Below are 17,810 nucleotides of genomic sequence, written 5' to 3' on the forward strand. Positions count from 1 at the left end.
ATCCTCCCTAACCCGGACAACGCTAGGCCAATTGTGCGTCGCACCATGGCTCTCCCGGTTGCGGCCCGGCTGCGAAAGAGCCTGGGCTCGAATCAAAACAAATCAAGTTTATTTTATATAGCCCTTCGTACATCAGCTAATATCTCGAAGTGCTGTACAGAAACCCAGCCTAAAACCCCAAACAGCAAGCAATGCAGGTGTAGAAGCACGGCGGCTAGGAAAAACTCCCTAGAAAGGACAAAACCTAGGAAGAAACCTAGAGAGGAACCAGGCTATGAGGGGTGGCCAGTCCTCTTCTGGCTGTGCCGGGTGGAGATTATAACAGAACATGGCCAAGATGTTCAAATGTTCATAAATGACCAGCATGGTCAAATAATAATCAGGAGTAAATGTCAGTTGGCTTTTCATAGCCGATCATTAAGAGTATCTCTACCGCTCCTGCGGTCTCTAGAGAGTTGAAAACAGCAGGTCTGGGACAGGTAGCACGTCCGGTGGACAGGTCAGGGTTCCATAGCCGCAGGCAGAACAGTTGAAACTGGAACAGCAGCAAGGCCAGGTGGACTGGGGACAGCAAGGAGTCATCATGCCCGGTAGTCCTGACGCATGGTCCTAGGGCTCAGGTCCTCCGAGAGAGAGAAAGAAAGAGAGAAGGAGAGAATTAGAGAGCATACTTAAATTCACACAGGACACCGGATAAGACAGGAGAAGTACTCCAGATATAACCAACTGACCCTAGCCCCCCGACACATAAACTACTGCAGCATAAATACTGGAGGCTGAGACAGGAGGGGTCAGGAGACACTGTGGCCCCATCCGATGATACCCCCGGACAGGGCCAAACAGGAAGGATATAACCCCACCCACTTTGCCAAAGCACAGCCCCCACACCACTAGAGGGATATCTTCAAACACCAACTTACCATCCTGAGACAAGGCCGAGTATAGCCCACAAAGATCTCCACCACAGCACAAACCAAGGGGGGGTGCCAACCCAGACAGGAAGATCACGTCAGTAACTCAACCCACTCAAGTGACGCACCCCTCCTAGGGACGGCATGAAAGAGCACCAGTAAGCCAGTGACTCAGCCCCTGTAATAGGGTTAGAGGCAGAGAATCCCAGTGGAGAGAGGGGAACCGGCCAGGCAGAGACAGCAAGGGCGGTTCGTTGCTCCAGAGCCTTTCCGTTCACCTTCACACTCCTGGGCCAGACTACACTCAATCGAACCCAGAGTCTCTGGTGGCACAGCTAGCACTGTGATGCAGTGCCTTAGACCACTGCGCCACCCGGGAGGCCTTCTTTAGGGACCTTTTAATTGCAAACTGTTAAAGTCCCAGTACAGTCAAAAACGTGATTATATTTATTTCCACACTATGAAGTTGGAATAATACTGTGAAATTGTGAAAAGTTATGATAATGCCATTTTAGTGTAAGAGCTGTTTGAAAAGACAGAAATTTCAGCATGTTTTGGTGGGATGGAGTGTTGGCCTGCCTGGCGACATCACCAAGCAATATAAGTTAATAGACCAATAAAAAAGAGTTTCGAACCTCGCTGCCAATAACAGATGGTTTTCAGGTTAAATATCCCTCCTATTAGGCTCATCCAATTAGGTCACATAGACCACTCCCAGACAGTCTTAACTAAATTCTTGATTGAGAAATTGCTTTTCTGTTTCTTTTTGACTATTTATATTGACAAAAACAACAGTAATGTACTTAATTGTTACCCAGAAATTATTTTATATTTAAATACAAAGGTCTGCATTGGGCCTTTAAAGCAAAACATTTTTTTAAGGAGATATTAATTTTTCAAAGGTTTTCCAAAATGTCCAAAATTGAGGAAAATGTATCCTGACGGACCTTTTGGGTCATTGAGACAAATTTGTTCAGCATGAGGTAAGACACATACACACAAAGTTTCAAGCCTCGAGGTAAACGGGGCAGCAGATATGACTGTTTCTAGTGAGACCACTTATAACAGCGACAACTATAGGCCAATCGGTGCCGTTGTTCTTGACCAAGTTACTCATGGCCTCTAGTTTCTGTGTCCCAAATTAGAAGAAGAAAAAGTTACCAATCTATGCTTGAGTGATTGGACTATGGGAAAATATATGTTTTTTAAAGAATAACAATAGGTTTCACAGATTCGCTTAAACGCTAATAATGTATAGGCAATTTGTTTTACTGTATTTTACATTAAATACACCATATAAAATGCTATCTTACCATTTTGATGTCATTCCTGTACTAGAAGGGACATGGCCAATCATATTGCAGAGCGTCTTTACGTCATTACCGTATACACAGACGTGCTCGTGTTGTGTTTTGCAGGTGACAGGAAGAAAGTTCATATTGAAGAATTGTGATTTAAGGTTCATCAACTACCTCAAATTTAAAAGGATAACAATGCTTACCTTTGGCATAACGATAGTTCGACAGTAAGTGTGCATTATTCAGAAGATACTAGCGGTCGATTCATTACTATTCAGTGTATGTCTGTTTCCATTTGCAATGCAACTGTAGACTGTAGCCCGATACTGTTGCTACAAACAGTGAATGGTTATTGACAAGGTGCACGTCAAAAACGGGTGAATGCTTATCCTAGTACAATTTAGAATTTTAATGGCTTGCATGCTATCGGTGCACCGCCACCGCAGAGACGCTCTACGCTGAGCTGGTGTCGCATTACTCCAGTCTCCAGCGGCTGGAGTGTACGTCCAGATAAAGGTCAGACTGAGTGCGAATGTTCAGCCTTGCTTCTTATGAAATGTCAAGGAGTTACTGCAGTCCTGTTCAAGTCGATCACTGCTTCAATAGTAATACAGTATGATTAAAGAGAAATACCCTACTACTAACTAAACCATCAATTTAGATGTATTTCTCATTAGATGGGGCTGTCTTCTGTATTGAATTGTATTCTATGTTATTATTGTCTTATTACATGCTTAAAGATAGTTCTGTATTGAATTGTATTCTACGTTATTATTGTCTTATTACATGCTTATAGATCGTTTTTTTCCCCCCAGTGGTGAAACAGAATGGAATAAAAAAGGCCTCCTACAAGGTATGATTTACTATAAAAGCACATCTGTGTCTTTGTTTTGATACTGTTTTGGATACATTAAAGCAGTGGTTTCCAACCTTTTTCGGTTACTGTACCACCAACTGAATTTTGCTCTCCCGGAGTACCCCTGAAATACCCCCCCCCTCGTGCATTTTACCAGTAAGCCTATGGTCTCATGGGCCTTCTCAAGTAACAACTGTGGTCCTAGTACCCCTGGTTGGGAACCACTGCATTAGAAAGACTCTTGGATGAAACGTTTCAAAAAGCACAAAGTAAAAGCTTTGGAACAGATCATCCCAATAGATTTCATGTTTCAATGGCATATCACTGTGGCCTAAAGTATCACGCCAATCCTGGGCATTTCCCAATCCCCCAGGCCAGGCGATAGACTCGTCTCTATCAGAAATAGGGATGCAGCAGGCAGAGGCTGCAGGAAAATATCTCAAAGACGTCAAGTTCACCAACGTGTTTGTCAGTGACATGGCCCGTGCCCGCCAGGTGAGTGGTGATGATGTCACAGACCCCTTAGCATCTTTTAGAATATAATTGGACCCCATTATTATGTGTTGGGATGGCCCGCGGATTAGATTTTATTGTGTAGGTAGAAGTTTATGAAAAAAATCTCTCCTTAGAAAGATGTATGTGAATGGTTGTTTTGTCTGTTTTGTTACAGACTTGCGAAGCAATTGTAAAACACAACAGTAGTTGCTCTGGCCTAGAAATTGTCACCGATCCATCACTTAAAGAGAGGGTGAGTACCCTTTCTCTGGGCTAAAGGTTGTCAATATCTTATTTCCATAGATGCGGTTTTCATTGTCAGTGTGTGTGTGTGTTTGTTTGTTTGTTTGTGCGTGAGGGTGCCTGTGTGTGTGTGTGTATAGTTCTATGACCATGTGTGTTTTTGTACTCAAGGCCATACAGTAAAGAGCCTGTTATTTTTCAGAGTTTTGGGAGTGCCGAGGGGGGCTTGGTGGTGGACATGAAGAACATGGCTACAGCGGCTGGTCAATCGTGGCTGGACTTCACTCCTCCAGGGGGAGAGACTATAGAACAGGTGAGTCACTCTGGGGGATCCTGAGGGCATCGCTCTCTCTCTCTTTCTCGCGCTCTCTGAAATACCTCTGATGGGAGACCAGATGCAATACATTTTAGCAACACTAGATGGCACCTTTGGCATGCTTTACACAGGGTAATCCATCCTTGACTCTGAAGATGTCCAATATATGTTTTGCATAACAGATCCCTTCATCAAATTAATTTGATTGAGGTTTGTCTGCTTGATGCTTTTGAAGTGGGGATCAAAGTACATAGGCCTTTAGTGCCACACAATGTCCCGATTGAAAAGTCGCTACTTCAGTTGGAGAAACTAATTTAAAGTGTGGGGGAATGTTCCATTGAGACCAAGAACGTACATTGACTTGCCAATTAGGACTCAGCTTGCAGGTCACACGTTCAGTGTCAGTGTGATCCAACAGCTAGTTTATGTGACAGAAGGGCCCCCGGGCCCAGTAACACTCTAGCCACACAGGACAAGCTGTTGGCCCCTCCATCAGGATGGTGTCAACCAGTCTGTTGTGTGGGTGGAGGAAGGGAAGGGGAAGGATGAGTGTGTTGTGAATAAGAGTGCTTTGTTCTGTATTAGATGAAGACGCGGATCAAAGAGTTTCTGGAGCACCTGTTCCAGCGCATGGTGGCTGACCACTGCAGACCAGGACAGAGGGAGACAGGGATGCCAGAGGGGGCTCTTGCAGGCAAGCCAGATGATGGGACCAGAGATGTTCCTGCCCATGCCCTGGTGGTCAGCCATGGGGCCCTAATACGTGTGGCCATGCGCTACCTTGTGGACGAGCTAAAGTGTCCTTTACCCCAGGGGTTGGACATGTCCCATGTGATCGCTCTCTGTCCCAACACGGGCATATGTCGGTTTATCTTCACTGTGACAAAAAGGGATGTGGGCATCACCCTCTCAGCCATCCGCTGTGTCTTCATCAACAGGTGCGAGCACATCTAAGAGGAGGGGTAGAGTAGAGGGGGTTGAAGGAAATAATCTCCTGGTTCACACTATAGGGCTGACTAGAACTGTACTGTGCTGTTTAGGATATCTTCTTTTCACATTGTCCTTCCTAGCATGGTTCCAGCAACTATGGTAGATAGGCAAAGTGGTACTGGGCTGGCCTGACTCGCCTTGGCCTCTTGAGTGTGAGTCGGTCTGACTAAGATATACACAGACTCCATATCGGAATCTGGTTGAGTTATTTAAAATTATTTTAAGGCATACACTACCGGTCAAAAGTTTCATAACACCTACACATTCAAGAGTTTCTCTTTCTTTTCTTTTTTACTATTTCTACATTGTTGAATAATAGTGAAGACATCAAAATGATAAAATAACACATATGGAATCATGTAGTAACCAAAAAAGTGTTAAACATTTTATATTTGAAATTCTTCAAATAGCCACCCTTTGCCTTGATGACAGCTTTGCACACGCTTGGCATTCTCTCAACCAGCTTCATGAGGTAGTCACCTGGAATGCATTTCAATTAACAGGTGTGCCTTCTTAAAAGTTCATTTGTGGAATTTCTTTCCTTCTTAATGCGTTTGAGCCTATCAGTTGTGTTGTGACAAGGTAGGGGTGGTATACAGAAGATAGCCCTATATGGTAAAAGACCAAGTCCATATTATGGCAAGAACAGCTCAAATAAGCAAAGAGAAACGACAGTCTATCATTACTTTAAGACATGAAGGTCAGTCAATACGGAAAATTTCACAAACTTTGAACGTTTCTTCAAGTGCAGTCGCAAAAATCATCAAGCGCTATGATGAAACTGGCTCTCATGAGGACCGGCACAGGAAAGGAAGACCCAGAGATACCTATGCTGCAGAGGATAAGTTCATTACAGTTACCAGCCTCAGAAAATGCAGCCCAAATAAATGCTTCAAAGAGTTCAAGTAACAGATACATCTCAAAATCAACTGTTCAGAGGAGACTGTGTGAATCAAGCCTTCATTGTCGAATTGCTGCAAAGAAACCACAACTAAAGGACACCAATAAGAAGAAGAGACTTGCTTGGGCCAAGAAACACGAGCAATGAACATTATACCAGTGGAAATTTGTCCAAATTTGAGATTTTTGGTTACAACCGCCATGTCTTCGTGAAACACGGCGTGGGTGAACGGAAGATCTCTAAATGTGTATATCCCATCGTAAAGCATGGAGGAGGAGGTGTTATGGTGTGGGGGTGCTTTGCTGGTGACATTGTCTGTGATTCATTTAGAACTCAAGGCACACTTAAACAGCATGGCTACCACAGCATTCTGCAGCGATACGCCATCTCATCTGGTTTGGGCTTAGTTGGACTATCATTTGTTTTTCAACAGGACAATGACCCAACACACCTCCAGACTGTGTAAGGGCTATTTTCCAAGAAGGAGAGTGATGGACTGCTGCATCAGATGACCTGGTCTCCACAATCTCCCGACCTCAACCAAATTGAGATGGTTTGGGATGAGTCAGACCACAGAGTGAAGGAAAAGCAGCCAACAAGGGCTCAGCATATGTGGGAACTCCTTCAAGACTGTCGGAAAAGCATTCCAGGGGAAGCTGGTTGAGATAAGAGAGTGTGCAAAGCTGTCATCAAGGCAAAGGGTGGTTATTAGAAGAATCTCAAATATAAAATATATTTTGATTTGTTTAAAACTTTTTTGGTTACTACATTTTTTGTCTTCACTATTATTCTACAACGTAGAAAATAGCAAAAATAAAGAAAAACCCTTGAATGAGTAGGTGTTCTAAAACTTTTGACCGGTAGTGTATATGTATTTGTCTGATAGTATTTTAATGTACATTACGCAACACAATAAAGATTGAGAAAATAAACAATCATATTTTGAAGCTTTCCCATTCCATCTCATCACTGCGCCATGCATAACCAGCTGACATGTTAAAAACCTACATCACTGTCTTTGAAATTCAAATGTCATATTCATTGACACCATCTATATGTTCTCTATGTTACTGGTAGTTTTATTTGGTGAATGAAATGTGGACGTTTGGCTTATTCCACAAATAAAACATTTGCTGATAAGTAAAGAACACACTTTAAGATTTTTTTTTTATCCAGGCACAATGCCTTTTCGTATTACTTAAGCTTTTGGCTGGTTTAATGTATTTCTTTATACATCTTATAACATCAAATTTAACATCACATCTCCTTCTTGCAACTACTCACATCATGTTCTATCTGTTGTTGTCATGAAAAACAGAACTTCAAGCTCATGAAAGGCTTTTTGTGATTGACCACAGTTTTACCTCTTGGAATCCAACCACCATGTTAATGAATGAATGCTGGGTAACACTTTATATTAAGTTGTCTAAACCTATGTAGTAATACTTTAATTATACCAGTAATACATAGTAGTCAGGAGAGTAGGATAATTGCATTTTAATTGTATAGCAATTGAGTTTTTGCCTTTACAAAAGAGGGTGATGGACCGTTCTTCCTTCCACTGGCGTAATAACTAAAACCACTCAACCCCATTACTATGCTATTAGAAAACAGCAATGTTGTGACTGTAGTAACTACAGCATTACTACTAATGTAAAGTGTTACCTAGAGCTGCATTGAAAGCAGTGCTAACAAGGTGTGATTATGAACCTAGTGTGAAACAATTATTTCAAATGCTATGTACATTAGTAATATTATGTCAGAATTTGTCATATTTAGATCTGTTTCCGTTTACACTGAACAAAAATATGAATGCAACATGTAAAGTTTTGGTACCATGTTTCATGAACTGAAATAAAAGATCCCAGAAATTTCCATATGCACAAAAAGCATATTTATGTCAAATTTGTTTACATCCCTGTTAGTGAGCATTTCTCCTTTGCCATGATAATCCATCCACCTGACAGGTGTGGCATATCAAGAAGCTGATTAAATGCCATGATCATTACACAGGTGCACCTTGTGGTGGGGACAATAAAAGGCCACTCTAAAATGTGCAGTTTTGTCACAGATGTCTCAAGCTTTGAGAAAGCGTGCAAATGGCATGCTGACTGCAGGAATGTCCACCAGAGCTGTTGCCAGATAATTTAATGTTCATTTCTCTACCATAAGCTGCCTCCAATGTCATTTTAGAGAATTTGGCAGTACATCCAATAGGCTTCACAACCGCAGACCACGTGTAACCACGCCAGCCCAGGTCCTCCACATCTGGTTTCGTCACCTGCGGGAACGTCTGAGATCAGCCACCCGGACTGCTGATGAAACTGTGGGTTTGCACAACTAAACAATTTCAGAAACCATCTCAGGGATGCTCATCTGCTTGCGCGTCATCCTCACCAGGGTCTTGACCTGACTGAAGTTAGGTGTTGTAACTGACTTCAGTGTACAAATTCTCACCTTCGATGGCCACTGGCATGCTGGAGAAGTGTGCTCTTCAGGAATGAATCCCGGTTCAACTGTACCAGGCAGATGGCAGGCAGGGTGTATGGCGTCGCGTGGGTGTGTGGTTTTCTGATGTCAATGTTGTGAACAGAGTGCCCCTTTGTAGCGGTGGGGTTATGGTATGGGCAGGAATAAGCTACTGAAAACAAACACAATTGCATTTTATCGATGGCAATTTGAATGCACAGAGATACCGTGACGAGATCGAGGCCCATTGTCGTGCCATCCATCCGCTGCCAGCACCTCATGTTTCAGCACAAGCATTTCGCTACACCCACAATATCATCTGCTAAACATGTGTATGTGACAAATAAAATGTGATTTAATTATGCAGCAACTTCACACAGCCATTGAAGAGGAGTGGGACAACATTCCACAGGCCACAATCAACAGCCTGATCAACTCTGTGTGAAGGAGATGTTGCGCTGCATGAGGCAAATGGTGGTCACACCAGATACTGACTGGTTTTCTGATCCACACCACTACCTTTTTTTAAAGGTATCTGTGACCAGATGCACATTTGTATTCACAGTCATGTGAAATCCATAGATTAAGGCCTAATTTATTTATTTAAATTGACCGATTTACTTATATGAACCATAACTCTTTTGTATGGTTCTCTTTTGTTATTAAATTGTTGCATGTTGTTTATATTTTTGTTCAGTGTATATATTATATGATAAGCCAATAAGCATCCATACAAAACATTACACATTATAAATAACAATATGTGAATACATTTGAATAAATACATTATATTGTGATGGCTCATTGCTTTTTCCTAATGGTGTCCAGCACCAGCTAACATTTGGTATGGTTTCAAATGACAGCGAAACACAACCTTGATATACACTACATGACCAAAGGTATGTGGACACCTGCTCGTCAAACATCTCATTCCAAAATCATGGGCATTAGTATAGAGTTGGTCCCCCCTTCGTTACTATAACAGCCTCCACTCTTTTGGGAAGGCTTTCTACTAGATGTTGGATCATTGCTGTGGGGAGTTGTTTCCATTCAGCCACAAGAGCATTAGTGAGGTCGGGCGCTGATGTGGGGCGATTAGGCCTGTCTCGGAGTTGGCGTTCCAATTCAGCCCAAAGGTGTTTGATAGGGTTGAGGTCAGGGCACTGTGCAGGCCAATCAAGTTATTCCATACCGATCTCGACAAACCATTTCTGTATGGACCTCGCCTTGTGTATAGGGGCATTGTCATGCTGAAAACAGGAAAGTGCCTTCCCCACACTTACCACAAAGTTGGAAGCACAGAATTGTCTAGAATGTCATTGTATGGGCTCCCGAGTGACGCAGCGGTCTACGGCACTGCATCTCAATGCTAGAGGCGACATTGCAGACCCTGTTTCGATTCTAGGCTGTATCACAACCGGCTGTGATTAGGAGCCCCATAGGACGGCGCACATTTTGCCCAGCGTCCTTAGGGTTTGGCCGGGGTAGGCCGTCATTGTAAATAAGAATTTGTTCTTAACGGACTTGCCTAGTTAAATAAAGGATAAATAAATAAAAATACAAAATGCTGTAGTGTTAAGATTTCCCTTCACTGGAACTAAGGGACCGAACCATGAAAAACCACCCCAGACCATTATTCCTCCTACACCAAACGTTACAGTTGGCACTATGCATTGGGGCAGGTAGCATTCTCCTGGCATCTGCCAAAGCTAGATTAGTTTGTCGGACTGCCAGATGGTGAAGTGTGATTCATCACTCCAGAGAATGCGTTTCCACTGCTCCAGAGTCCAATGGTGGCGAGCTTTACACCACTCCAGCCGACACTTGGCATTGGGCATGGTGAACTTAGGCTTGTATGCAGCTGCTCAGTCATAGAAACCCATTTCATGAATCTTCCGATGAACAGTTATTGTGCTGACGTTGCTTCCAGAGGCAGTTTGGAACTCGGTAGTGAGTGTTGTAACTGAGGACATGCGATTTCTATTCGCTACGCATTTCAGCGGTCCTGTTCTGTGAGCTTGTGGGACCTACCACTTCGCGGCTCAGCCATTGTTGCTCCTAGACGTTTCCACTTCACAACAACAGCACTTACAGTTGACCAGGGAAGCTCTAGCAGGGCAGAAATGTGATGAACTGACTTGTTAGGAAGGTGGCCATAGGATGCCACGTTGAAAGTCACTGAGCTCTTCAGTAAGGCCATTCTACTGCAAATGTTTGTCTATGGAGATTGCATGGCGGTGTGCTCGATTTTATACACCTGCCAGCAATGGGCGTGGCTGAAATAGCCAAACCCACTAATTTGAAGGGGTGTCCACTTACTTTTGTATATATAGTGCATTTACCTTATTTAAACATTGTGAACATCCACCACAACCTATAGATTGACAAAATATAGTAATTCCATAACACATCTATTGAAAAATGCTCTTCAATTAATAGAAGTTACAATGCATTAATGCAATGTTGTATCAAATAATATTTACTTGTCAATTACAATAATTCATACAGAAATGTTGGTCCATTTTGACATGCATAGCAAAATCTCATGCAAACAAATTATTGCAACATCAGGCTCAATACCAAACCAGTTTAGAATTTTACTTTTTAAAAGGAGTTAAAAGGACAACATGACACTGGTTCAACCCAGGCATTAACCAAAAAGGACAAATTATGTTGAATGTTGCCAAACAGGCCCCTCATCAACTGCTACTCAAACGTCTCTCTGTATGTATTGATATACGATTCTAAGTAATGTAGAAAAGGAAATTGGTGACCTGCCTTAACTTTTTATACGCTGTTATAAAAACAAGAAGTGCCCATTTCATAATGAGCCTGCATATTTTCAGGATGATTTGATTGGACTTTCATCCTTGACACAGAGAAAACCAAACTGTTTGAAAGTCTTTTGCAATGTAAATATTTAAAAAGTGCAGGGGCGGACTGGCCATCAGGCATATCGTGAAAAATGTCAGATGGGCCAGTTGATTTTTTACCTCGTGGGCCTGCCTAACTTGGTTTTTTTTTTGCAAAATTATCATCATGGGGGCCACAAAGAAATTGGCTGCTGTCAGGGCCTTGAGGAAAGAAATGGGCCGGTGTGTTACAAATGCCAGGGCCGATTTCTGGTCCCAGTGAAAAAGTGCATCACACCCTTGCATAACCAAAAGGTTGGCTTCTCACTGCACTATACACATGGTCTCCTCCACCCATTCATGACCTTAGGAAGCACTACCTCAGCATATACTGTAGGACTGTTTCTCATGATGCTCACTGATCAGCTTTCTAATTCACCTCCTTGTTTCAATCTAACGTGCTCCTTCTCAAGTTGTATTGTGACCCCTCCATCCAGACTACGATTGCAAAATCACAAACTCACGAGGATTGAGGCACTGGTGCATGGCATTACTGTATATCCCTTAATGTTATCTAGCAAAAAGTTAAAACATTTTCCAGACAAGCTTCAAATTCAAAGCCCATTTCTCTGACCTTTCGAGTCAAGCTATTGGCCAATGCGTCACTCTTTCTCTGCATTTTCCTTTTAAAAAATATATTTTTAAGCTATTTTCTGACTTTATTGAACAGTTAGAGCAGGACTAGGCAACCTTGGTTATGGAGTGACACAGGCACTTCATGTTTTTGATTTAACCAACCTGGAAGACCAGGTGTGTTGAATTTAGTCAATCACTGAACTGATCAATTAGCTCATTTGGTCTGGTGTGATGCTTAGTTGGGGCAAAATCCTGCAAGCACTCCAGGAACAGGGTTGCCTACCCCTAAGATAAAGAGAGAGGATGATAGTGGGGAAAGAGAGTGGGCAGTAGGTTGGATTCAAACCTATACCAACACCGTAGACGTGTGCCGGAGGCATCTGCTTAGACCGCTAGACCACCCTGGGCCACTTTGTCTGCCTTTTGCACAGCCATTTTGATAGGACTGCCTGGGCTATTGGAATGCAACACCCGCAAAGGGTCGTCACAAGAAGTGATGGTCTCCTTGGAAATGGCGCTAGCTCGTTCTTGGTCCTGTTGCATAGCCAGGTCCTGATCCTCCATGATGGAGTCTGCATCTGGGTTCTCCTGTTGGCTCCTCTTCCTTCTGTAAACCATGTGTCTCTTTAACAAGTCATACCCTTTCTCAGGGATCTCAGCCCCTTCCAGTAGGAGCAACAGTCCATTGCTGGATGAATAGAACACGTCAACATGGTTCTCCATCCGCCTGTGCTGGAAAAGGCACTCTTTCCTGCTGAACATCATCTGGTAGGGAGTGACAACAGAAACACAACTTGAATTTCACATGAATAGGTTAAGTGATTCTACGGAAATTAATTACACAATGAATGTGAAGTGATTTGGGAGAGCAGATTTGACTGTTCCCAGAGTGGCCATCCATGGATGACTTGCCATGCAATACCTACAGAACTGAACCACTTTTCCTCGACGTCCACACATAAGAAACGTTTACTTTTCAAGTCCAATATTGACACAAAGTCACTTGTTTCTGTTCTTATTGGGAGGACAACTATGGAAAAATAAAAAAACATGTCACAATTTCATACTGTACATAGAGACAGACAATGTATTCCTTTTGGTAAATGATTAATCAATCCTAAATAAGGCACTTTGTTGAATTAGTTAATTTTGACATTATCTGTACAGTTGCTTTAGTTTGAGTGTGAAAACTTGAATGAAATCTATTTGTGTGAAATTAACTACAAAATAAAGCATACACAGCAAGCACATAACGTTCTGAGAACCATATGTTTCTTAGAGCTTGGTGAGAGCGTGGCTGTCCTATGGTTATTTTGCATACAACCTTCCCACAACTTTCTGAGAATGGTGCAGGATAGTAAGGCCGGGATGATACCAGTATCATACTATTTATTTTTCTATGACAAAAATGAAAACGCAGAGCAACACTCTTTGGTCCTTTAAAAACCTGCTGTATGTAAAATATTGTGTGCTATGGCTTGAAAATATGAAAATAAATGTGCCTCTGGATGACAACATAATTATGTTTTTTTCCAACATTAGGGCAGTTTTCCTAAAGAAGTTAAAGCCGCTTCGTGTTTTGATTCCTTGCCGCGATAGTGATGAGTGTCACAATACTGGCATTAATCCCTACAGGACAGTTGCTTGGCTTTGGAACATTCTCAACACACACACACTTGGAATATTCTTTAACAGTTCAGAAACAACATTCTTCTGTGGGAATTTCAGAACTTAAGGATAAAGTTTCCTACAGGTTTCCTAATGGTTCTATTTAAAATCTTGTTCTCAAATTGTTCCGAGAAGGTCAAGAAAACTTTCCATAAAAACCACACGCAAACTTTAGTAACGTTCAGAGAGACCGTTCTATTATTATTATTAATTGAATTTTTTTTAATTTATTATTATTATTGAAAAACATACATTCCGTTCTCAGCATCAACAAAACTCTCCATCCTCTATCTTAAGTGTGTTGGCCATGCCCACTAATTGGCCACACCTGGTCTTAATGAGTGCTTGTTTCCTTTGAAATAGGGTCTGTTTGAATAGACAAAAAATAACAGCTTTGTATTGGTAAGAAAACACGACATGTTAGCTCCATCCTGGTGGCGTAGTGGACTAATTCCATGGATAGAGAACAGAAGATTATAGGTTAGAATCTCACAGCTGCCTTGTCACAATAAAAAAATGTATGTGTTTGCATGATTAATCCCTAAGGAAAGGAATTTCCATTGTCCTATCTGTGCTTGGAGTTCTTTTTTTTAATATACCAAAAATAAGCTAGCAGTGTTACTATTATTGAAACATTTAATGAATGTTTTAAAGGAAGTTATTAAGAAAATAAAATAAAACCTCCCAGGGAAAGATTTAAGGAACCAGAGTAAAACGTTCTCAGAACCTTCCTGCAACTTAAAAATAAACGTTCCCAGAACAGTCAATTTTCACTTCTGCTCTCAGAACGTTTAAAAAATGTGTTTTACCGGTCAGAAAACATATGACGTCGTTCCTGTGAAACAAACAGAGCTGCCGGAAAACATGTGGCGAGACAGCATTTGCCTTTTCAATCTGGTGGGGCACCACTTTCAAAGCAGCAGCACTGAACAAGTTTACCCTATTCATTTGTTCACACCGTAGAAAAACTTATAAAATGTTTTGTAATGAAAAGAAAGCAGGCATTTCTTATTGGACAAGTTGACATAGTACCTCCCCCAATTAAAGCCTGTTTTCCTTGGTTTTGTCAAGTGAATACAACCCTGTCCCTGAGATTTCACACGGTAACCCCCACACTCGCTGCAACAGGTGGGTTCAGTCACAGTGGTCTCCTAGCTACAGCGTCTCATCAACCATGTCTCCCGACAACTACATTTGATTTCACCAGCACTTGATTTCTTTCTTCGCTCACGCTCCTCTCCTGGGCTTTCACTAGATAACAGCCGAAGTCAAAATTGTCCATATCGTAAAAATGTATGAAAACAAAAATGTGCTTCTTGGTCTTCATTTAAGGTTAGCAGTGTGGTTAGGTTTAAAATATGATTTTAAGATGAGACATTTTTTAAATAGGCGGGGTTTATTACTTCGTGGCTGTGTTAACTGGTGACTGTCCCTCTCCTGCCTGACACATGAGCGAACACAAATGTTCATGGAAATCAAGGTGTGTTAATAAAAGCAGTTTATAAAAGCGGTTTAGTCGTCCTCCAAAACTAGCTAGAATGATCCAATCTATAGCTAGCTAACAAAAACTAGTAGCTTTAGTAGCCTAGCTAGATATCGGCCCTTAAGCAAGGAAGTTAACCCCCAACAACAACTGCTCCCCGGGCGGTGGAGAAGGTGGAAAGTTTTAAGTTCCTCGGCGTACACATCACAGACAAACTGAAATGGTCCACTCACACAGACAGTGTGGTGAAGAAGGCGCAACAGAGCCTCTTCAACCTCAGGAGGCTGAAGAAATTTGGCTTGTCACCCAAAACCCTGACAAACTTTTACAGATGCACAATCGAGAACATCCTGTCGGGCTGTATCACAGCCTGGTACAGAAACTGCACCACCCTCAACCGCAAGGCTCTCCCGAGGGTGGTGCGGTCTGCACACCGCATCACCGGGGGCAAACTACCTGCCCTCCATGACACCTACACCACCCGATATCACAGGAAGGCCAAAAATATAGTCACGGATATCAACCACCCGAGCCTCTGCCTGTTCACACTGCTACCATCCAGAAGGCGAGGTCAGTACAGGTGCATCAAAGCTGGGACCGAGAGACTGAAAAACAGCTTCTATCTCAAGGCCATCAGACTGCTAAACAGCAATCACTAACTCAGAGGCTGCTGCCTACACTGAGACCCAATCACTGGCCACTTTAATAAATTGATCACTGTTCACTTTATACAATGCACTCTAAATAATGCCACTTCAATCATGTTTACATATTTTACATTACTGATTTCACATGTAAATACTGTATTTTATACCATCTATTGCACCTTGCCTATGCCACTCGGCCATCGCTCATCCATATACTTACATGTACATATTCTCATTCACCCCTTTAGATGTGTGTATTAGGTAGTTGTTGGGGAATTGTTAGATAACTTGTTAGATATTACTGCACTGTCAGAACTAGAAGCACAAGCATTTCCCTACACTCGCATTAACATCTGCCCTTGCCCTTCTGCGTCACTTTATACACAAGATCTCACTTAAACACAAACTCAAGATGTTTGTCTTTATGTGACCGCTGATTAACTTTAGAATGAATGTGACAGTGACTACAAATACAAAGCTGCCCATTTCTTTGCAAAACAAGCGAAGGACATAAAGACACTTTAAATGAAAACCCAGATGGCTGTATTAAAATAAATACAGGATATAGGCTACACAGACCTATATATTTGAATAATATTGAAATCCATTTTATGTTAATGAAATGTAGTTTTATTTGACTATTTGTACACTACTTTCTGTAATGTTGGCCTGAATATATTTCATGGTGTAACGTCTGCCAAATCTTGATTTAGTGCATTGTTATAGGGTAAGCATTAGAATAAGCCACCTCAATATTTGTAGTCATATGTGATATCTCTAGGAGCTGTTACGTCATCAGTATTGTGGAAAAATTCTAATATTAAGGTAAGATTGGAAAGGGAGATCCGAGAGCAGTGTTCTTTCTTTTGATCCTATCAGTATCGACACATTTAGCGAACATGCTCTCTGCGTGGTGTTTTGGGAAACGCATGCAGTAGGAAATATGCATTGTTGAAACCTAGGCTTAATAGTGTTTTATCACTATCGGGAAACCGGGCCCAGGTCATGAGATCAGGAAAAACTCCAGGCCCCTGAAAAGACACGCAATACTTTTGTCACACCACTTTAGAACCTGTGGTGCCACATCTGAACCAGAAATATACGTTCCCACAACTTCCAAGGAACCAAATGTGCTAGCTGGGTAGTATGAAAATAGTTCATTAAAGAAAAATACACTTACCGAGAGAGTTTGTGGAGATGGCTTTCTTTACATGTCCATTCAAAGTCACCTTCCATAAATAATGTCCTGTATCGACAGACTCGGAGCGCGTGAAGATTCCTTTGATTGTCCTGTGCGGTGGCGACAGGTCTAGGTGTACAGGGAAACAATTCACCGGAATGGATTGTTGTAGAGCGGCCAGCCAGATCACGAGGAGAGCCGGTTGCATTTTGGGGAAATGTGCCGGTTCACACGGTAATCCTGAGGTGCTCAAGGTGCAGTGTTGAACACAATTGACGGGAACAGAGGCCAAAGATTCTATTTGAAGACTGACAGCTCTGTGACTGGCCCAACCCTGTCGAGACTTTTTTGGCTGACCGGATGTGAGATTGAGTTTCATGAACTCTTTAGATAACACGGCTAACAATACATTATGCTCGCTCTAACCTATAAAAAAACAGGTGTCAAGCTCAACAGAATAATGTATGTATGTGTGGGAAATTATGTATGTATTATGTATTCGTGTAGCCTACATTTCCAGGGAATTTCACCACCGCCACTCACTTTAAAGGTTAAAGTATCTGGCCCATATGCCATTCCTGCTCTCTGATAATCGCCTTCACGGTGGTTTGGGTGAACCATATTCTTCCCAAAACGTGGCCATATTTATTTTTGCCAGAAGGGGGAGCCCCAGCTTCACATATATCAAAGGAATTTGAGTGTGTTGAGAATTGCAGTATAGTCCTTGAAATAGTTACATTTATTTATCAACTGCCACAAAGAAACATGTAAATCGCTGGCATATTTTGTCTTGAGTATACTGTATTACCTACTCAATATAAAATACTCAGGGTGGCCTTGACCAAATCAACACATAGGAGGCTCA

General features: G+C 42.0%; 2 protein-coding genes across 3 annotated transcripts; one reads left to right on the forward strand and one right to left on the reverse strand.

The window, feature by feature from the left end:
- Nucleotides 1-2,306: 2,306 nt before the first annotated feature.
- tigara (TP53 induced glycolysis regulatory phosphatase a) lies at nucleotides 2,307-7,885 on the forward strand. Of its 2 annotated transcripts, none has more exons than XM_071416330.1 (6): nucleotides 2,307-2,436; nucleotides 3,025-3,062; nucleotides 3,439-3,560; nucleotides 3,736-3,813; nucleotides 4,006-4,116; nucleotides 4,705-7,885. In XM_071416330.1, exons 1-6 carry the CDS (start codon nucleotides 2,405-2,407, stop codon nucleotides 5,071-5,073), a joined length of 750 nt encoding a protein of 249 aa, XP_071272431.1. In that variant the 5' UTR covers nucleotides 2,307-2,404; the 3' UTR covers nucleotides 5,074-7,885. The 2 variants fall into 2 exon arrangements, with proteins under 2 accessions (XP_071272431.1, XP_071272432.1); XM_071416331.1 differs by lacking the exon at nucleotides 2,307-2,436 and adding an exon at nucleotides 2,443-2,725.
- A 3,052-nt stretch (nucleotides 7,886-10,937) lies between these two features.
- Nucleotides 10,938-17,319, reverse strand: LOC139584452 (fibroblast growth factor 23-like). Its single transcript, XM_071416329.1, has 3 exons — nucleotides 16,946-17,319; nucleotides 12,894-12,997; nucleotides 10,938-12,732 (listed from the first exon to the last, which is right to left on the reverse strand). Exons 1-3 carry the CDS (start codon nucleotides 17,151-17,153, stop codon nucleotides 12,352-12,354), a joined length of 693 nt encoding a protein of 230 aa, XP_071272430.1. The 5' UTR covers nucleotides 17,154-17,319; the 3' UTR covers nucleotides 10,938-12,351.
- Nucleotides 17,320-17,810: the final 491 nt, after the last annotated feature.

Source organism: Salvelinus alpinus, chromosome 9, assembly GCF_045679555.1.
Source record: "Salvelinus alpinus chromosome 9, SLU_Salpinus.1, whole genome shotgun sequence".
Taxonomy (NCBI): Eukaryota; Metazoa; Chordata; class Actinopteri; order Salmoniformes; family Salmonidae; genus Salvelinus; species Salvelinus alpinus.

Coding starts and splice junctions, on each gene's coding strand:
- LOC139584452 (XM_071416329.1), bottom strand. CDS start 17,153: ATGCAACCGGCTCTCCTCGTGATCTGGCTGGCCGCTCTACAACAATCC. Junction 12,998..16,945: donor CATCTCCACAAACTCTCTCG/GTAAGTGTATTT, acceptor ATTTTTCCATAG/TTGTCCTCCCAATAAGAACA. Junction 12,733..12,893: donor AGGAAAAGTGGTTCAGTTCT/GTAGGTATTGCA, acceptor ACTCCCTACCAG/ATGATGTTCAGCAGGAAAGA.
- tigara (XM_071416330.1), top strand. CDS start 2,405: ATGCTTACCTTTGGCATAACGATAGTTCGACA. Junction 3,561..3,735: donor ACATGGCCCGTGCCCGCCAG/GTGAGTGGTGAT, acceptor GTTTTGTTACAG/ACTTGCGAAGCAATTGTAAA. Junction 3,814..4,005: donor ATCCATCACTTAAAGAGAGG/GTGAGTACCCTT, acceptor GTTATTTTTCAG/AGTTTTGGGAGTGCCGAGGG.